The sequence below is a fragment of the Macaca mulatta genome, chromosome 19, assembly GCF_049350105.2.
Source record: "Macaca mulatta isolate MMU2019108-1 chromosome 19, T2T-MMU8v2.0, whole genome shotgun sequence".
Taxonomy (NCBI): domain Eukaryota; kingdom Metazoa; phylum Chordata; class Mammalia; order Primates; family Cercopithecidae; genus Macaca; species Macaca mulatta.
In genome coordinates this window covers 43,744,960-43,767,275 of record NC_133424.1, presented here as the reverse complement: position 1 = coordinate 43,767,275, position 22,316 = coordinate 43,744,960, and the positions used below count along the sequence as shown (strand labels likewise).

At 40.5% G+C, this 22,316-nt stretch overlaps 1 protein-coding gene across 5 annotated transcripts in view; it reads right to left on the bottom strand.

The window, feature by feature from the left end:
• Window positions 1–22,316, bottom strand: part of DPY19L3 (dpy-19 like C-mannosyltransferase 3) — an 82,223-nt gene that overhangs the window by 5,162 nt on the left and 54,745 nt on the right. For all 5 annotated transcript variants that reach the window (XR_013410406.1, XR_013410407.1, XM_077982051.1 and 2 more), the window contains exons 13-18: window positions 17,539–17,661; window positions 17,047–17,158; window positions 16,240–16,296; window positions 12,221–12,303; window positions 3,077–3,209; window positions 254–412 (exon numbers count right to left, since the gene is read on the bottom strand). Coding sequence is in view for 3 of the 5 variants with exons in the window: in XM_077982051.1 (XP_077838177.1) it covers window positions 254–412; window positions 3,077–3,209; window positions 12,221–12,303; window positions 16,240–16,296; window positions 17,047–17,158; window positions 17,539–17,661 (667 nt within the window). In the remaining 2 variants the exon portion in view is untranslated. The remainder of the gene's footprint in view (window positions 1–253; window positions 413–3,076; window positions 3,210–12,220; window positions 12,304–16,239; window positions 16,297–17,046; window positions 17,159–17,538; window positions 17,662–22,316) is intronic.

Below are 22,316 nucleotides of genomic sequence, written 5' to 3'. Positions count from 1 at the left end.
TCACTAAAGTGCCAAGAGAGGCGTTCTGCAGGAAGCAAGAGAAAAAGTGAATACTTGATTTGTAGCGTAATTCACCTGGACATAAAAGATAAAAAGATGCACATTCTTATGATTCAAATCAGAGTCCTGCCCTGGAGTGCAACTTAGCCTCTGAAAGCCGGCCTGTGGAAATGCACCAGTGGACACAGGACACTCAGTGGGAGAGAGCAGGAGGGGCAGGGGAACCCCACACAGGGAGAGGCAGTAGGCTCACGTGGCCGTTGGCAATGTCCAGCAGGTCCCGGAGTCGGCAGCCCCGGTGGTGCCTCCGCTCGTAGCAGATGCTGTCTTCCAGGATTACGTAGTCGGTGCCAAAGGACCTTAGGAGGGCATGCACTTCCTCTGGTGCCCTCTTGGCATATATCTGATAAACCTTCAAAAAGAGATAAAAATGCAATGTGGCAAATGCTACTCAATTGCCAGGGAGTTCACTACGTGATGTAGCCTTTCACAGGGCTGAGTTTAAGACCTAACACCCAAGGTGCTCTCTCCAGCTGAGGCCATGCTGCACGCGCTCATCTGCAGGCCTGGAGCGTGTGCATGGAAGTTCCCAAACCACTGTGAGTGCTCGGCCTTGGGAAGAGAGTGAGCCAGGAAGAACATATCTGGATTCAGAATGTATTACTTCAAGTTAGGACTATATTCATTAGTAGGCGCTGTTCCAAGGTAAATGACAGGGCTAAGTAAATAAGATATAGTCTCTACTTTTAAAAAGGGGACCCCTGGACTAAAATGGCCCATTAAGAGCGATGGGACAGTCTGGGGGACACACGTCCCAGTAAGGCAGAGCCCCAGCTTCTGATACGGGTAGGTGGGGAGAAGGACCCCTGTAAGGTCCCTGCTCCTAGGCTGGGGCAGCACAGGCTGCTTTACTTGCTACACCGCATCTCGGCTAACTGAGAGACCCCCCTGCTCCTCTCCCTCTCGTCCATCCTGGGGGTGAGAGCCACTTGCAGCACACCATGGGCAATGCCACAGGAGGCCCCCTTCACGTTCATACCAGTGCCACACACCCTTAGTGGATGGATGCAAACTGAGCGTCCTAGATTCTGGGGCTGGAATGGAAACAGACTTTGTGAGGTGTTGAATGTGGGGGTTCATGAAGAGAGGCACTGCCTCCTTTTTTGCACCCTGATTTCGATGCTAGATTTCTGATTTGGGCTTAAGGGTCTAACTTATGTGTCCACACGGATGGGTGAAATGGTAGGGAGGTAGGATGCTATTACTGCAACAACTGTGTTGTCCTACAATCCAGCACAAGGTCTCGGACTGAAGGCATTCCAAGGATTCCAGGGTCATGATGAAGAGCCGTAGGGCCTTCAGGATTTCAGCGTGTGGGGCCTAACCCTAGTACCGAGACAGGAAAGGAGATGCCCAGAAGGACACCCTTGGCACTTGACCTGTCTTTTCTGCAGTCTCCAGTTCAAGCAGTAGAGGCCACCCCGGATGAACTTGGTGTCTGGAAAACCAGGGAGCCCCTTTCCTGCATCCTCCTAGTTAATTTGGAACTATCCGGAACACTTGAGCCCATCAAAAAATTCCTATTTTAGCAGGAGTCTAAATTCAAATGATTCTTACACAAAACAGGAGATTTAGTAAAAATCATCTGCTTTCAGGCTAGTCAAATAGCACCTCAAAACAAGACTTTTTCAACAACTTTCCAAATGCCAACATGAAAAAGTGACATTAGGAAATATTTATGAGTTTGAAACCTGATTGGTGGGGATGAAGGGACACAGGCACCTCCTGCACTGCTGACTTGAATGTAAACAAATATGACCTGTATAGAGAGGACTTGATAAATCTTTTGATCTACATTACAGATGCCAACAACCCTGACCCACCACTTCCACATCCAAGAATCTGCTGTACAGACAGACACTGTGTCTGGAAAGAGTGATGTGCAGACAAATTTATCTGCAGCATTGTTCATATAATCACAAAAGACAGGGAAACAGCAGAAATGGCTAAATAAAATATGCCATAGCCATATAAAATATTAAGCAGCTTTAAAAGTAACAAGGAAGCTGTTAATATACTGAATATAGAATGATTTCCAAAACACATTAAGTGCCGAAGAAGCAGAATGTAGAATGCCACTTCTTTTGTTAAAATGGAGAAAGGAGCACCACCCTCCCCCACCATATTTGTATATGCACGAAATACCTGTGGAAGGAGACACAAGAAACTGCTAACATTATCTGCCTCCTAGAAGGGGAACTAAGAACTGCAATAATGGGAGAGGCACTTTTCACTGTATTTCCTTTTGTATGTTCTGAATTTTGAACTATGAGACTATTATTATCTATTAAAAAACAAAAACCCCAGACTTCAGAATGGTCCGTAAGAAATGTGACCAGTATGCCTCAACTCCTTTTCCTTCCCCTCCCTAATCCAAAAGCTTTGCTCCCAAATGCTCTTTTCTGCACATCTCAAGGCGTGTGTCTTCTCGGTTCTTCCCTGGGGAGGACCTGTGGCCTAACAGCACGTCCTTAGTGGATGTGGGCAGGCAGAGGTCCCGAACCGGGAGATGTGAGCCCTGTGCACTTATGCTCTGATTTCCCCTCTGATATGGTTTGGCTGTGTCCCCACCCAAATCACTTCTTGAATTCCCACATGTTGTGGGAGGGACCCGGTGGGAGGTAACTGAATCATGGGGGCAAGCCTTTCCCGTGCTGTTCTCGTGGTAGTGAATAAATCTCACGAGATCTGATGGTTTTATAAGGGGGAGTTTCCCTACACAAGCTCTCTCTTTGCCTGCTGCCATCCATGTATGACATGACTTGCTCTTCCTTGCCTTCTGCCGTGATTGTGAGGCCTCCCCAGCCATGTGGAACTGTAAGTCCATTAAACCTCTCTTTCTTCTGTAAATTGCCCAGTGTTGGGTATGCCTTTATCAGTAGCGTGAAAACAGACTAACACACCCTCCTAACCTAATGCTGGAGGGTGCAGCATTCAGCCCCATCTTTACCACACATAGGGACATGCAGCCCATGGCTGGCCACAAGAAGCGAGGGGAGGCACAGGGAACCCTCACCGCTCTGGTCCGCTCTCTCAGGCTGCTGTCTTCGTAGTGCGGGTGGTTGGTTAGGGTCCTTCCCGTGCACAGCTTGACTCCGGCCAGCAACTGCATGCTTCCCGCAAACACAGCCTTTCTTGGAGTGTTAGAGCTGAAAGATTTTAAAGTCTGAATTAACCCCACTGTTAAGAGGTCCTTAAAGACAACAAAGACAATATCAAACTCTTTCAAAAGAATCCAGCTATGTTACAAAGAGTTACGAATCAGGGAAAAACAAAAACAAAAATGGGAGTTTGCTTGGGTTTTGACTTCCACTCAAACCAGTGAGTGCAAAAGTAATTGCGGTTTTTGCCATTACTTTCAATGGTAGAAACCTCAATTACTTTTGCACCAGTCCCATATTTTTTACAACAACGTTTTGTATCTGTTTTTGACTGTTCACCAGAATAGCAGTGGGGAAGCCTCTTACTGTTTTGCTAGGTTTACTTTCATAAGGAATTGTCTTAGAAGGCAGGCAGTGTAGCTTTTGAGCTCAGACTTCTAGGCCAAGACCCACAATCCTCTCTTGCTGTTGTTCCAGAGGGGCAGAGTCTAACAAAAATAACCTAAAAGACTGCCACTGCTTGTGTATCGAACCTAACAAAAGGGCTACCTAAAGCAACATATAACAAATCAAGCCAGAAACTGCAGGTGATAATGTCAATTCCAAGGGTTTTTGCTTAAAAAAGCAATAAGGAAAAAAATCACAGATACTACCAAAAATAAAAACAGAATTAGCAGCAATAACAAAAAACATGGGGCCGGGCGCGGTGGCTCAAGCCTGTAATCCCAGCACTTTGGGAGGTCGAGACGGGTGGATCACGAGATCAGGAGATCGAGACCATCCTGGCTAACCCGGTGAAACCCGTTTCTACTAAAAAAAAATACAAAAAACTAGCCGGGCGTGGTGGCGGGCGCCTGTGGTCCCAGCTACTTGAGAGGCTGAGGCAGGAGAATGGCATAAACTCGGGAGGTGGAGCTTGCAGTGAGCTGAGATCCAGCCACTGCACTCCAGCCTGGGCGACAGAGCGAGACTCCATCTCAAAACAAACAAACGAACAAACAAACAAAAAAACCCCATGGAAACAAGATTCTGAAATAGCCAATATCTTCTTACTCAATATGGGGGATACACAATACTTCCGATGTGAAAACGCAAATATTTTACACATAACTTTTCTTTAGTCCTGATTATGAGAAACTATATGCAGTTTAAGGAACACAGGGCACCCTAGTATTACGGCACAAACTCGCTTTCTAGCTCCCACCACACTACGATTCTCCGCCTCCCATGGGTGTGAAGGGCAGGGACTAAGGACCAAGAAAAGACTCCCAGAATACCGGGAAAGCATTTTTCCTTTTTCCTCCCTGGAAAAAAGGAATCATAGTAGCTGATTTAATTCCTTTCCTTTTTTTTTTTTCCTGAAATCTGAGGGTCGCTTGCAAGCGGTCAAGGAGTTAATTTCTCAGGAGGCCCTAAGAGCTCTCTTCCAGGGATTCTCCTGAGTGCAGAATTTCCCACAGAGGCCCACTGAGGACACTGCGGGATGCGTTTATCCTTCTTGTGTTGAGAGGAGTCTGTGCCTGCTGGACTGAACTAAAATGAGGAAGACGGTTGTGAGGAGTTTATTTAAAATCATTAAAATTCAACATCCTTTGCAGAAAAAGCCACGGCAGGCTGTTCTCCATGGTTTTGGAGCAGGGCACGCAACTAGCTCTGGTGCTGCGGTTTCTAAGAGAAGCCTCATCACATTCATACATCCCACCAGGATGTTTTATTTATTCCAACTCAGTGCTAAGACTCCAGCGTGAACGCCATCCAACAGAGGCCTTGGATGTCTACAAGCAAGACATCCTACAATTCAAGTTGTGACATTTACAAATAGTTTACTTTTGAAAAATTCAAGATTTTCTTTCTAACAATGACACTCTCATTCACTCGCATTCCAATAAGCGTTCTTAAGTGAGGAAAAAAAGTGGCTGGAATGACAATGAGCATACATAATGACACATAATATGCATCCCCTCTCCCATGCCAGAGTCTAGAATGCGGATTCCAGCAGGAAAAAAGTTTCATGTGAGCTTGGCTGCACTTGAGAGCTTGTCATTCTGACAGACCCAGGAACACAAGAACAAATAGATGTTAGCTCTGTCCTCCGTACCAACAAATTACAGGGACTGTCTCACATTTTGTCCCACGTGGTCAGAGGAATAAGAGGGTTTCAATGAAAATGCAATGAAGGTGCACAGAATTCCTTAGTGAAAGGTTTTACTGAAATTCAGTTTAATTCAACTGACACTTACTAAACACTCTGGGCCTTGTGTACTGTGCTACCCTCACCTAGAGTGTAATGCTAAAGGAAACAAGTACGAACAAATACTAATTTTTAAAAGTGCCACCATTTTTCCAAGCCAGGCTTCTTTCCTTTGAATACTCTCAACTGGCACGAGCCATTCCACAGCAATCAATGATACGATAACTTGACACATCCGTGCCAAAAAGTGGCTGTCTTTGGTCCTCTGAACTAGACAGATTTAAGATGCAGAAAGAACATGAGTCTGGTTTCCACGCCTGGCAGAGCAGGAGGTGGAGGCGAGAGCTATCAGGGGTGAGTGATCCTGGTTTGTAGTCTTACTGCCTGAACAGTGCCAAGCTGGCCTTCTACACAAAAGACAAACCCGGCAGCTGAGCTTACAACATCCATTCCAATCACAAGACTGTCTCACCATCACCGTTTTGAATGTATAATAGGAATCTCTGTGTAGCTTCAGCACCAAGAAGATGCACAAAGCTATGTGTAGCATGCATTTTATAATTACAGCAGAGATAAGATGACAGGCCTTGTTATCCAGCCACAGCTAACGAACAAGGTTTCAGCCTGCCTCCTGGACTATAATCATAGCCCTTGGATGAATTAGAGTTCACAAAGGCTTAAATGCCCAAAGTCCTAAACTGCCCTCTAGGGAGTTATAAAGTTCGTTCTTTATTCAAACAATATTGCCGAGGGTCTACTATGTGCTGGGCTGGCAAACACGGTATGACAAACTGCCTTCAAGAAGCTTACTTAGGCCAGGTGTGGTGGCTCATATCTGTAATCCCAGCACTTTCGGAGGCCAAGATGGGGAGATCACTTGAGGTCAGTAGTCTGAGACCAGCCTGGCCAATATGGTGAAATCTGTCTCTACTAAAAATACAAAACTTAGCCAGGCGTGGTGGTGGGCGCCTGTAATGCCAGCTACTCAGGAGCCTGAGGAGGGAGAATCACTTGAACCTGGGAGGCAGAAGTTGCAGTGAACCAAGATCATGCCACTGCACTCCAGCCTGAGCAACAGAGCGAAACTCCATCTCATAAAAAGAAAAAAGCTTACTTAACAGGTCCCATTACAGAGAGACACTTCAAAATAACCCAGTGCTGTAGTGAGCCTAGTCTATCACATATTTACTAATGCTTACTGCAGGCCTTCAGCTAAGCTGGAAATGAAACAGCAGTCACTGAAGATGCTCTCTCCTGGGCAGGCTCTAAGAGCTCTTGAGTGGCTCCCACCCCCGGCCCCTGGCAGGTGCAGCCCCAAGACAACAGCAGGGCCATCACCAGCAGAGCGAGTGACACATGGCTGCTCAGGGGAAATGAGATAAAAAGTGGAATAAAGCTCATTAAGTTGTGACTTTCTTAATGTCTGGCCTTATTAGCAAAAGTCAGAAAGTTTAAAAGAAGTATCTCTGTTTAATGTGTTAGTGCCACAATCCTCTGGATTGTTAACATACTCTTTCACTGAGGAAGTGGCTTTATTTTAAAGCAGTAAAATACACATATCCTCATGCCTATAAGATGAATTAAAAATAATACTTCTGGCTGGGTGTAGCAGCTCACGCCTGTAATCCTAACACTTTGGGAGGCTGAGATGGGTAGACTGCTTGAGGTCAGGAGTTCGAGACCAGCCTAGCCAACATGGTGAAACCCCATCTCTACCCAAAATACACAAATAAGCCAAGTGTGGTGGCGCCTGCCTGTAGTCCCAGCTGCATGGGAGGCTGAGGCAGGAGAATCGCTTGAACCTGCAAGGTGAAGGTTGCAGTGAGCCGAGATCACGCCATTGCACTACAGCCTGGGTGACAGAGATTCAGCCTAAAAAATAAAATAGAATAAAATAAAACAAAAAATAACACTTATTTGAAAATGACTGACTTCTGAGGACAGTAGGGATGATGCTTCTTTCCTCTGTGCCATGTGGCCTTGTCTGATATGCCAGCTCCGTGGTAAACCTGGGAAATAGCACTGCTACTTCCAATACTTCACTCTACCCGTAAGGCAAATGCCAAAGGAAAAGCTACAAGCAAAGTGGAACAAAATGAGAAACAATCACACATTTCTAAACTTAAAAAGATACTTATATTCACTGTCCTTTCTATTTTGTGGTAAATTTAGCAGGCAAAGGGAGAAGGGATTCGTTGTCCTTAGCTGAAAGCACGCGCAGTGATGGACATAATGCTGGGTGCTCTTCCTTCACACACACTCTTGCCTGATACAGTCTGTGGTCTGTATCTAAAATAGCTAATGTGCTTTTAACCATTGAATGACATTTCTCTATTATAGAAAAACAAAGCAATTTTTACAAATGTTTGAACAAATGATGTATAAAATGAAAGGATAATTTGTTTTTATAGCTCTCTGCCAAGCTCCATAGCAGGCTGCCCAACCTGCACACAATTTGTTCTGTAAGAAATGTCACTAAATAATGACAAGGACTCACAGGTCAAATGGATTTACATTATATAATTTAAATGTCATTCCAGGAAGACCTGATGGCATTTTGAACAAATAATCTCATTTATTTTTGAAGCTCTAAGCTTCAACAAGTTAATTGCTGTTGAACTAATGGGGAAACTGAGCATTATAATATAATGTGTGAACATTTGCTTTATCTACACTTCAAAAATGTATAGAATTACGCAAATACTATAAAATGATTCATTAAATAGAAAAGAGGCTTATAGGCATTTAAGGTCTGAACTTAGCCTACATCATATTTAAAATATACACTCACTTTCTGCTTTGCTTAAATGTGAAAGAAAGTTGGTCCATTTTTTCAGACCCATCGAGAAAATACTGCACACACAGGTTTCATTACTGGAAAGAGACTATTTCCAGTGAAAATCTCCTAAAGCGAAGTAGCTAAAATGTCATCCCTCAAAATATGCACATCTATAGATCTGTCTATCTTATTTGCAAAATGTCAGAAGAAAATTTTCAGGAACGAAAAATGAAACATTCAAGGACACAAAAAAACAAGGTGGAAACCACAGATTGTGGTTGCATTCGGCCTTGCTGAGGTAAACGTGCTTTCCAATCACACAGAAAACCTTTAAAACTACCGCCTGACTTTTGCTGAAAGAGATACCAGAAGGAAAAAAAAAAAAATTCCAAGTTTTTAATTTTGTATCCAGGAAACCTTATCAGGAGAGAAGGGTAAATATGAATATATGCATTTAAATCTGCTTGAAAACAAGGCATGCAATGCATCGGTGTAGTGTGGAGAGCAGCAGACAGGTGAATGCACAAAAGCTGGGGTGTGGAAGGCTGGACATGCCTCCCAGCTCTTAGGGAAGGCCGCTGGGGCTACTGCAGTCTGGGGCCCTGACTTTAACAACATGTCAAATGTCACAACATCCTTGTAATAAAGAGCAACTTAATCCCTAAACATTCTTGGTTTCATTCTGAAACTTCAATCTCTACTCCTTTTAGGAGCTAAAGATAGGAAAGCATAAAACATTTTCTATTATTAAAATTAGAAATCTAAAAAAAACCTTTCCCACTGAACTTGCTAAGCCACTGAAGATCTTAAAATGGAGTAGAGTAAGAATCCGGGAGAGAAGAATGAGGGCAACTGTGCTGAGGCGAAGCCCAGCAGTTACTCCAGTGAGAGGCAGCTGCAGTGGAGTGCCACCTGCATCCACACACTTCACGCGGTGCCCATACACAGCTGGTGCTCAATGAACATCTGCTGAACTCTATTAACAAGTGCACAACTTCAGATGTGGAATAACTTTATAAATTAGTTAAGGCTTTAAGACTCTTCACAGGAATCCAATTCCTTGGGTATGAACCTTCTCATTTTAAGTGTTCCCCTAGAGTAATGCCCTTTGTTTTCCCTTGAGGATATCTCTTCAGCCTCTGAAAAAGAAAGAACCAACTCCCACTGAGGCAACCACAGCTTTCAATTTACCCTCAAAGCAGAGAAGCCCTCCGAGAATACTTGGAAAGCCTGAATCTCCGAGCTGAAGCCCTGTGTCCAGGAGCACAATAGTGACACCTCGTGTGGGGTGTGGCTTTCCCCAGCAGCAAGGACACGCGGCGGGACACTTCCAGGTATGTGAGTGATGAAGAGGACGGATAAGCTTCTTTTCAACACTTCACATAAGGGGTGCTGTGTGCCAAAATGGAGGGTCACTTGAGGTGTCCCCAGGGTTTCTGCAGGCCACTATTTCTCCAGTTGTGATTCATCCCAAGGGCAGCCATCCCTCCCATAATGGAGGCTGTGCCCCTGTCCGACAGATGCCGTGATGACTGCATGGGCAGAAGACAGACATTTGAGTGTGTCTGCTTTGACTGTCTGGCAACAGGGCAGACAGGAAGACAGGCAGGGGAGGACAGAGGCAGCCCTCAGGGACAGTGCTGGTTCTCTGCCAGGCATCTTAGGACTCTTTCAGACGCAGCCCATGCATTTGAAAGAGTCCTTAGGCCGCAGCCTTTTCTCCAGCACAATTCATACTTGCTAATAACATGGATACCGTGTGACTAATCAAAGCAGTGAGGTGAAACTTGAAGGTCATATTTTATGTCTCAAAAACAGAAGAAATCAGGGCAGGTTAAAAGAATATTAAGGCGGTCACTTGCGTTTGGAATCCACGCCTTACAGGCCAGTGTGGATTTGAGTGTTGATTTAAACAAACATATCTGATGTCTACAGAGACCCTATTTTGGCATACATTCATCACCACTTACGCTTACTTTGCAAACATGCCAAGCAGCTGGTTTTACAAAAATAATATTTAGATTTGAAGAATTTTAGGGGAAAAAGCCGAGACTAGATCACAATAGAACAAATTTTTTGGAACAATGCAAATCCTTCAGTTGCTGAGAAAAAAAAAAAAAAGCTAAAAGAGTATGTCTACTACAAAGGCACTACAGGGAGAGGAGCTGTTAACAAAAGGAGGGTCTGAAGAGTGAACATCACCTCCCAAACAAGGGAAATAGGACACTTGTATTCTCTTCTTTACACCTGGAATCATCTCTCATCCACAATTTTTCACAGCCAGAAATGTTACTTTAATTTTCTGTGGGGAAAAATATAAAAATAAAGGCACTACAAATAAATATATCTAGTCTAAGACTGCCAAAGATAACCCGGGGCTCTGCTAGAATACATTTTTAATGACTTTATAATTAATTCCTGAAAGACTGGGGTGTTTATGGTGCTCATCTAAGGAGATCTGGAAGACCCAACACCTTCAGGATGCTACCAGAAAGCAGGGGTCCTCCAGCATTAATTTCAACAGTAGAGTCCTGAAAATAGAAAATATCAGCCTCAACTTCAGATGTACGCCATAAATTTCCAGCCGACTATAGTTAATGCAAAATTAGCTTTCCTTTACATGAATAACTCTCTTTTCCTGTACATAATAAATACTGAAGGAATTATTTACTCTGTAATTGTCTGGCATGATTTAAAATTAAATAAATAAAGACAAAGCATGGCTTACTGCTCTCAGCACTAGAAATATGTGAAAAATTATATTGACTGAATCTAGTCACACCCAGCCCGATATTAGGACCAAAGCCACGGGTGTGTTTTAGACATAAATCTCTATGAGATCCACGCGTTGCCCTAGAAGGCCTCAGCTATCAAGCACTGACCATCTCTGCAGACACTCAGGGCTGATGTTAGCCATGGGCAGGTGCTGAAATGGCCACTAACATCCCAAGTGATGCAGCCAATCCAGCCAATGTTTTCAGAAGGCACCACATGTGATGCGCAGCCTCTACTTATGTGTGAATACGGCTTTCTGGTTAAAAGTAGGGAACCAGGGCATAGGAATGGTGCTCCAGGTAGAAAAGTTTATTTTTGCTGGTGAGAGGCAGGTTTTGTTAATAAAGCTTTGAAATACACAAATTTCATTCAGATGCTGAATGCTGAGGCAAAACAACAAAGTGCCAGAAGAAATAAGAGCCAACAGGACACTAAAGCATTATATTCAAGACGGAAGGTGCCAGGTTTTGTATCTAAAACTTTCTCTGGTCCTAAGCTTTGGCAATATGATGAGTTAACATAAAATCTGCACTGAGCTGGCATGAGCCTCTACTTAACTGGAGTTTACAGTATAATTTAAAAATAATTAACGAGGGAAGAATATTTCCTTTCCTTTCTTTTTTTTTTTTTGACAGAGTGTCTCGCTCTGTTGCCCAGGATGAAGTGTGGTAGCGCAATCTCGGCTCACTGCAACCTCCCCCTCCCGAGTTCAAGTGATTTTCCTGCCTCAGCCTCCTGAGTAGCTAGGACTATAGGCGCCTGCCTGGCTAATTTTTGTATTTTTGGTAGAGACAGAAGGGGTTTCATCATGTTGGCCAGGCTAGTCTTGAACTACTGACCTCGGGTGATAAGCCCACCTCAGCCCCCCAAAGTGCTGGGATTTCAGGCGTGAGCCATTGTGACTGGCCAGAAAGAATACTTTGAAGTGTCACCATTAGTAGAAAATCAGAATGGTATTAAAATGAAAATAATAGACATAAAATTGGCAGAGACATAAAGTTTTAAGTTTCAACAGATACTATAAGTAAACTTTTATTGCCATTTCTGTCAGTGGTTTGAAATGTCTTTATTGAAATTGTTTTCCTCTCCAAATGGGTATTTTCCCTTTCTTCATGAGATACAGTTGGAGAGAATATTTCTTGAATAGAAAGACGTTATTTTCAATTATGGAGTTTTAAAGAAAAATTTAGTAAGGACGAATGTTTCTTCATAATTAGATTCAGAAACAAACAAAAACCCCCCAAAACCAAATGTGGTCTATAGTGACTCTTAAAAGGCACTTACAATTTTAAAAGTTAAATAAAATCCTCTTACTTAATCCAGTTCATCAGCTCCACTGTATCTGGATCATAGAATTCTCTCAACTCGGAGAGTTCATCCATCATTCCTGGCCAGAACTGAAATTAAAAACAAAACAAAAACAAAATCCACCCCTATACCCACAACTATCACTAAGATTAAATGAAAAAAAGATAAACTGTATATAATGTGTGAACTAAACAAACATGGCAACTGGAATATACAACTATTTCACCTCTGCAGCAACCCTCCTAATGCAAGGGAACTGGCGTCTGGGAAGTGTCTGAAATTATCTTCATCTGAAGCTAATCAGGATGAGAGGTACCGCCAACTTTAAAAAATGAGCCTTTTAGCTTGCTCCAATAAAAATGCTATTGTATGTGATGTTAATACCTGACAAAACATTATCTTGACATGACAAAAATGCCAACCATGAGAAAGCTCAGAGTCCGTTAGGAATATGTAATTAACTAATACCACGCAATTTACCCCCAAAAGTAGAATGTATCCTGTAGAAGACAGAGCCGTTTTATGGCTGCAAAAATGTTTTAGAATATGGCATTGTTTTATCCTCACAATAACCCATGACATGGATGATGCAATAGGCAGCACCACCCACTGGGATTTATTTTTCATTTAGAAGTGTGGAAACTGCGGCTCAGAGAGGTATCTGACTTGACCAAGTCACAAGTGGCAGAGCTACAACCTGGACCCTGGCTCCAAATCCAGCCCCCTTTTCATTTCATAATAGCATGACTGTATTTTTGTACTAGAAATCTGGTCAAATGGTTTGACATATATTAATATAATTGCTGGTACAATGAGAGAGAAGAATCTTTAAATGTAGGGCTCTCCAGGACAATCTGCTACATCTGGTTCTATTTATACCACTTGGTGCCTCCTGGTCAACTTAAGATTTTGTAAATAAAATATAAAAACTACTCTCTGAATAACCCACTTATCTAATACCTTAAGTCCATTTAATTCAACAATTAACTAAATCTTAATTGTTTTTATCAAATGACAGTTGACTAAAAAGACTTGATCATATCTATATACATCCTAAGGTTAAAGGCAGAATTCATTTCACATATTAGCACAGACCACCAGTGACAACGTATGTATGCTCCACTGACATAGAAAATAGAATACTTTTATTTAAGAACCACTAGTAGAATTAAAGCAGCACCTGATTGATCTCTGGCTGTGTTTGAGACCTATCACTTTTTTTTTGGTCATCTCATCTTTGGCCATTTTTACTGCTCATTCAAATCTTGTCTCCTGGGTGGGTGAATCAGGAAAATTGCTAGTGATGGGATATCAGGTTCAGGACTTCTGGTTCTAGTTTTTGGAAGAGATGTAGTAAAAATTACTGATTAAATGATACCTTTGTAATATTTCAATGATCTATTTTTCCTTATTAATTTGATAACCAATAGAATATCAACTTTTTAATGAAATGCTCTAATTCTTACAGCATAAACATATTTGAAATCTGTGAACTCAATGAATATTAGGTATTTTTCTAGTTTGAAAGTTACTAATTCTGAAAATGTTAAAAGCTAGTGAGAATTTTGTGGCAAACTCCTTTAACCATATGAAAGTGCTGAATTAACTAACTGCTGTTTTTACCAATCAATAGTAGGGATTTCAGCAATCCAAGTAAGTTAATCAAGACCAATGTACTAATTTTACTAAAGTCTTAACTTCAGAGTGGAGGCTAGTACATGCTTTTTTCCTTTTAATAGGCTTATCCTAAAGAGAGATACAGTAAAATTGGTAGTATAAACAAGAAATTTTGAAACCCTAATTACAATTGCAATGTAAAACTGAAATCAGGCTTTGAAACATGAATTCACGTTACTTACAGGTAAGTCTGTAAGAGTTGGAATAGTTGGAAAACAGATTCAGTTTCAGGGTAACCCCTCATACCCATAACATCATTATTTTCTCTGTGATTTTATATATGTTTTGTGGAGATGAAATATCTGAACTATTTTACACAGTGAAAGTGGAATGCATTAGGATTTCTCCTGAAGTCCTGTATCAAGAGGCTAGGCCAACAGTCTTTTGGAGGATTCCTTAGGATACTAACTCCCTCATTCAGGGAAAACCTGGAAGGATTTCCTGGAGATGATGGCTTCTTTAGCCGTCCTGGTTCTTCTATATCAGTAGTTTTCAAGAGGAGTGAGAGGAGAGATTGTGCCCCCAGCCCTAGTCCCAGGGTGTTTGGCAACGTCTGGTGACATTTCTGGTTGTTGCAGCCAGGGGAGAGGTGCTTCAATGAGCGGGCAGAGGGTGAAGGTGCCGCAGAGCAGCCTACAGCACACAGGACCGCCCCCGCCCCAGGCGGCAAAGAATTCTCTGGCCCAAGTGTCAACGTGCCACTGCTAAGAAACCCTGTAAACGCTACAGCAGGGGGTTCTTAAACTTGGGGGGCTGGTTAAGTGCCTATTTCTGTACTGGACTCCCACGCTTCTGACTCAGTAGGTCTGGAGTGGGAGCCAAACACATGCATGTTTACAGGATCCCAAGAGATGCTGATGCTATTTATCTGAGGACCATGCTTCAAGAGACAGCACTCCCTACGACAGTTTACTTCTTACACAATGTCCTTCTTCAATTTTATTACAAACAAACAACTTCAGTCCTCAAACAGCAAAAAAAAAAAAAAAAAAAAAAAAATCCGTAAAATTTCAATAGATAGCTGAGACATAAAAGAACTGAACCTACATGCACACGGGCAGTGTGAAAGATGATTATTGTCTGGTACAGCTTCAGTGGTGAGAAAAACATGCATGGGCTTTATCTTTTCTGTGAGGAGTGTGCTTTAATCCTCAGCATCATTGTGTAAAGAAAGGTAAACTGACTGGACTCCTCAGTAACATATACTGTTTAATCCTTAATTGTTGGTGTCTAGATGTTTTTAATGAGTTTCAGTTATTTACATTAGAGCAATAAAATTCCCAGAGGCGGGGAGGCATAAATCTATTTGTGTTTTTTTTAATATCCAGGAGTTAGCACAGAGTTTTGCTAATGGTAAATGTTTTGATAGGCTCATGACAGAACACATTTCTTTGAAATATTTACAATATAGTATTTAGCAATATTTTCTTTAGCCTGAAACCTTTGGTTCACAAAATCCTACATGAAAATATAAGCAAATAAACCCCAAAGCTGCGCTGTTCTAGCTGATCCTCTCTGTGGGAGGCCCCATCAGCCCTGCTTTTAGCCACCCTCCCGAATCAGAGAACAGCTCTACACGGTAGAGTCTGAAATCCGTCATTCTAACTCAAAGTAAAACTTAAAGGGAAAAAAATCTAAACTTACTATGTTAAGTTTTTTAAAAAGAGAGGTCAGAAGCTCAATTGGGTAAAACAGTCTGTGCTATCTGCCCTGGGAATGATTCAACACTGTCAGTGTCAAAGATGTGACAAAAAGCCACAGTCAACCTGACCAATGATCATTGTCTCTGATAATATCTGAATTAAAGGGCAGTTCATGCTGTTTCAGAAACTAGTCAAATGAGAATATGAAAAATTCAAATACTTCCTATTGATACTGAAGAACAGATTTAAAAAAGCCTAGCCTTAGACACTATTTATTTATGTGTCTAATTCTCTTATGAAGATAAGCATCTAACAAAATATGGAGCTTAAAGTAAGATACATTTAAAAATCTCTTAGTCTATATAAATCAGGTAACGGGAAAATAATTTTTCTACTTTCATTTCAAAATAGCCTGAAAACACCTTATTTTCAGAATTTGCATCAGCTGAATATTAATAGTCTAAACCAAAATTAATTAGAATTATTAAATGCTATAGTAGTTTTTGCTATCATGTTTTTACTTGTTAAAACTATTTGGGAAAAAGATCCGTTTTCCAATCAATGTCACCTGCAGTAAGAAGCTAAGGAGGTATTTATAACCTCCACAAACCACTCTATTTGCCAAATAATACAAAAAATACACTGAATCAAAGCAATTATTTTGCTAAATAAATGAATGACAAGAATGAGGAAAATCAGTCTTACCTTATAGCATAGATACAGCAGTATTAATATCGGTACTGAATATCGCATTATACATATCTATATAAGAAAGACATTATTTAGATTACAAGTATTTTGAACTTTTTCTTTTTTGAGAGACAGGATTGTGCTATGTTGCCTAGCCTGGCCTGGAATTCTTGGGCTCAAGTGATCTTCCTGTTTCAGCCTCCTGAGCAGCTAGGATTATAGGAGTGAGCCACTGTGCCCAGCTTTTAAAACACTTTTGACTTACAGTTTTGCTTTGTAAATATATGACTTAAAAAAATACCAGAAATATAATTTAATGGAGCACAAGTCTCCAATATGCAGAATAACTGAGTCGATATGAGGATTCTAATCATTTGTAAGATATCTGCAGCTTCTACCATATTGCCACCTAGTGAATTTATGGAGTAGAACAATTGAAAACTGCATTTATAGGCTATTGAGAAATGGTCATACATGTATTAATAATTATCTTTATGAAAATACATTATAATAATAACAGTTATAATTCCGGACAAGGGGTGTATTGGTAATTTTAATTCCCCTTTTGTGCTTTTTTTTGTATTTCCAAATTCTGTATAATGAATATATCTAACTTACAGTCTGAGAAAAAAGAAGTAATTTTTAAAAATAAAATTATTTTAAAATAATTCCCTATAAAATCTTAATATATCAATTATGTATTTTTAGCTTCAATTTCAGTATCCATTTTATCTCACTGCTACTGAAAAACAAACAAAAAAAAGTGGTATGAAAGAAATACTACAAGTCACAAAAGGAGATGGAAAAAGGGATGACACTGACCCTCTTTGGGTTATAAAGATGGACTGACTTCAGAAGTAACTCCCATATTTCGGGGCTACATAGGCCGAATGATGCGAACACGCACATGTGTGACGTCCAGAGGTACTTCATTCTGCAAGAAGAGACACAGGCGCAAGTCAGGAAGTACTAGTTGTATATAAACCTGGATTCTGAGATACCTACAAAGGCAGCTTTACAGTCTATGACGGCAAAATCTTACTTAAAACTATGCAGATGCCATTTGCCGAAGGGTTCATTGTTTAACTCCACTGCCTTTTGAGGACTATGTTTTGAGTAAAACGTAGAGGCATGTTTGTAATTAATTGTAAAAACTGATGATGAATATTTTATACTGAGAGAAGATAGTATATAAGGATGATTTTATGGGAACCATGATTATTAATGAAGATGACTGTCACTTTCCACATTATATTGCTAAGTAACATCAAGAGTGGTCAAATTAAAAAGTAAACAAACAGGTAAGAAAAATACCTCATTGTACTCAATGCCAAGAATCCAAACAGAATGGTATGTATTAAGTTGTAGGCAGTTTCTGGTTTCAGGTTAACTGTGCCTTTTTCCATTTTACCCACGGATTGTTGACTTGTAGAATCACTGAGTAAAACAGCAACATACAAAATTTGAGCTGGAAACATAATTTTAGTTAGATCTTTTTAAAAGAAGAAGACACAAGAAATGTATGCCTCTATATATTCAGATTTGATTATTTCCATAAGATGAAATGAATTTGCAATGATCAATTTTGAATTTATGAGGCTAAAAGTATAACAATATAAATGCATTAATAATGAGAAAAACTGAAATTTCACAGCATCTTTGAAGTAAAAATTTAAAGTGCTTCAATTCTTTAAAAAAGAGAATGCAAAAAAAAAAACCAAATTTTTTTGGAATCTCTGAAACTGAGAGAGATCTTTAAAAGATGTTTTACCAGTTATGAGTATTTTTCAAATTTTTACAAATAAAAGCAAAAAACACATCCATTAACTTGGAATTCAGTTTTTTATGAACCCTCAAAAATCACATTTTTAACCTACCAATACCTCCTGATATCCAAAAGATGACTTTTATCAAACACAGCTACATTAAAATTATTACACCCAATAAAAGTAACATTAATTCCTTATCATCATCTAATACCCAGTTCATGTTCTATTTTCCCTGTTTGCATCAACTGCTTTTTTCAGGTTTCTCTGAATCAGGAACTAAGAACTGCACGTTGCATTTCACTAACACATCTCTTTAAATATCTTTTGATCTATAAAAGTATCTCCTTTTTTTAAAAAGCAGGCCATTTGTTTGGGGAAGAACACGGAACACACGTCCTGACGCTGTTCCCGTCTCCCAGGTGTGCCTCACAGGGGTGGTTATACACTTCATGCTTTTTGTAAACTCGTAATTAGATCTAGAGGTTTATTAGACACAAGTTCAGTGTTTTGGCAAGAACACTTCACGGGGTTATGATGCACAGTAGTCCCCTCTCATCTGTGGATTCACTTTCAGTGGTTTGTTACTGAGGAAACTGCTGTCCGAAAATATTAAATGGAAAATTCCAGAAATAAACTATTCAGTGCTGAATTACACGTTATTCTATGTTGCATGATGAAATCTCTCCACCCTTGTCTGTCCCACCTGAGACACAGATCATCATCCCTTGCTCCTGTGTTTCCACGCTGTATACTCTACCCACTCACCTGAGACAGACAAGCAGATACATTCAGCTACTAAACTACTAATAAAGTAAGATACATTTAAATGTCCCTGTATTGTTTGTGTTCAAGCAGCCCTTATTTTACTTAATTAAGACCCCAAAGTGCAAGAGAAGTGATGCTGGCATGTTGCTATTGATTGTTGTATTTTATGATTATTGTTAATCCCTTACCATGGTTAATTTATAAATGAAACTTTATCACAGGGATGTATGTATGGGAAAAAAACATAGTATACAGAGGGTCTGAAACCATCCAAAGTTTCAGGCATCCACTGAGGGACTTGAAACATATTCCCACAGAAAGCGGGACAGCTCTACTCCACATCGCATTACACTGGGAAGCACACATTGCCTGGCTGTCTCCACTTCAGTGATGTTAAGACTGATCAGTGTTTAGATGTTGCACAATTTGTTGTCGAGGGAAAAAGAAAACAACAGTAAAGGCTACTAGTTAAAGATGAAACTTTCATGAAGGTCTACTGATCCCTTCATACATACCCAATAGAAATGGGCACCTGTGATGCTTCTCTATGTAACTAAAGACCTGACCTTTTTTATTTCCCAGAAATCCTTTTTTTCCTACCATAGATACACAGGAAAATTAAAACGATATTCTAAGGCTGTTCTCACCATTTGGTAATTCATCACTGGAATCTTAAAGGAAATATTACAACCCAAACACTGGTTTCTCTATTGGTACAAAAAGGATGCTCCAAACAAGGAGAATATCCATAAACAGGGCAAGGTGTGAAAAGTAAATAAAAATAAAACAGATAAGGAGAGTATGTGCTCTTATCCTCTCTAGATACCTAAGAGAAGTCCTCAGCACCTCCCCAATAACCCAGCCAAACTGGAAACCTCTGATTAATTCCATGAACACAGAATGCTGTGCCCCTTTCAGATGTGCCTCTCACACTAATGCAGACGTACCTCTCACACTAATGCAGACGTGCCTCTCACACTAATGCAGACGTGCCTCTCACACTAATGCAGATGTGCCTCTCACACTAATGCAGATGTGCCTCTCACACTAATGCAGATGTGCTGCATAAAAGTTACAGTATCTGGCAGGGTGCAGTGGCTCATGCCTGTCACCCCAACACTTTGGGAGGCCGAGGCAGGCAGATCACTTGAGGTCAGGAGTTCAACACCAGCCTGGCTAACATGGTGAAACCCCGTTTCTATTAAAAATGCAAAAATTAGCTAGAGGTGGTTGTGCGTGCCTATAATCCCAGCTACTTAGGAGGCTGAGGCAGGAGAATTGCCTGAACCCAGAAGGCAGAGGTTGCAGTGAGATGAGATTGCACCACTGCACTCCAGCCCAGGCAAGAGTGAGAGCATCTCAAACACAAACAAAACAAAGCAAGTCATAGTATCATCCTTCCTAGTACTAAAAAGGTAGCAATACTTTAAAAACTTGGCACTGACAAAAGGCCCTTATTTAAAAGTTAATTCACATTTGGACGTAGTCACGTGCCACATAACAACATTTCGGCCAGCAACAGATGACACGTACCACAGTGGACTCGTAAAATGATAATGGAGCTGAAAAATTCCTATTGCCTAGTGACATCATAGCCATCATAATGTCATAGCATAGTCACTTTGTTTCTTAAATAGATTTACTATAGCCTAAGTGCACAATGTTTATAAAGTCTACAATAGTGTATGGTAACATCCTAGGCCTTCACATTCACTCACAGGCTCACACAAAGAAACTTCCAGTCCTGCAAGCTCCATTTATGAAAGATGCCTTATAGAGGTATATAATTTTTAATCTTTTATACAGTATTTTTTAAATAGAGATAGGGTCTCCCTCTATTATCCAGGCTAGAGGGCAATGGTGCAATTATAGTTCACTGAAACCTTAAATGCCTGGGCTCAAGTGATCCTCCCACAGTTTGCACACATCATGCCTGGCTAATTTTTCTTTTCTTTTTTTTTTTTGTAGAGATGGGGTCTTGCTATGTTGCCCAGGCTGGTCTAGAACTCCTGGCCTTAAGCAATCCTTCTCAGTCTCCCAAAGCACTGGGATTATAGGCGTGAGCCACCATACCTGGCCTTTGTATTTTTACTGTACCTGTTCTATGTTTAGATATATTTAGTTACACAAATACTTACCATTGTGTTACAACTGCCTACAGTATTTAACATAGTAACTTGCTGTCCAGGTTTGTAGCCTAGATGCAGTAGGTTATAACATATAGCCTAGGTGTGCAGTAGGCCATACTATCTATGTTTGTGTAAGTACACTCTATGATATTCGCACAATGATAAAATCACCTAATATGCATTTCTCAGAACATATCCCCCTTGTTAAGTGACACGTGACTGTACTATGATTCTTTAATTACTTTAATGTAGTGCTTTTCCTCTAATAAAATCCTAATACCCCTATCTGGTAGATGAAGATGCTCTAAAATCTTTTATCTATGATCATATACCAAATCAGCCTCCAGAGATGGCTCACAGATTCACACAGGGCATGGCAGATATTTTCACCAAGATACTGCAGGCCCACTGAACTTCCTGCTTTGTATGCAGTCTAGAGTCCTGTCGACACTTGGTATGTCTGGAATAATATTAAATCACACTGTCCAGAATAACTTCCATCTATTTTCACAGGGCTCAATTTTATCTTGGGTTAGGTATAAAAAAGAACACTTCTGAAAGATAGTAAAATAGTTTATGGTCAATGAAATATTTTCATGGTTCAATGTTGCTTCATTCTTAATAATCATAAAACCTCTCAACTGCTCTGGACTCATTTTAATGACAGTTCTCTCGTGGCTGTGAATCACAGTTCACCAGCATCTTAATTGGCAAGGTAACTACAGAAAAAGGGCTTCCTCCTGAGCTTCATTAAGTTTTCACAAATGACAGTAGCTTCAACTTCTTACACTTAATTTTCTTTGTTTAACACGAACAGTCAATGCAAATCCCCCAGCAGCTTGATGGGTAGATATTCTTACAAGTTTTTAAAAAGCCTTTATACTCTTGATTTTTTTCTTTCAGTAGATTAGTAGACATGCTAAGTTTTTTAAAACTAGCAGTTATTACTCAAAACTTTCAGTAGATACTAATAATTATGGTCCACTCCAATATTATCAGCCCTGAAGCAAGATGCAAGAAAACAAATGAGCAATAATTAATCAACTCTTACATTTCAAGAGGAATACAAAAAAGCAGCTACAGGTGGAAGGGAGAAAAACACAGGATGCTAATGATGGCAACACAACAGAGGCTTATGAGTCAACAGTGATAATGAAACCAGTTCATGATGGCTTGTACCTGCCAAAGTCTAGGCACCAGACACTATTTTAAGTGCTTTATGTTGTTCTGACTTACTTATTTCTCAAATACCCTGTAGAGTAAGTACTCTTAGTCTTCCCATTCTAAAGATAAGGAAATGGACATATCGAAAGGTTATGTAACTGACTCAAGGATCACTTTGTCCCCAAGTGTGCAGGCCAAGACTTAGGCCCAGACCGTATGCAATCTGATCGTTACTCTGTTGTCTCTTAACTACTGGGAGTGTAGT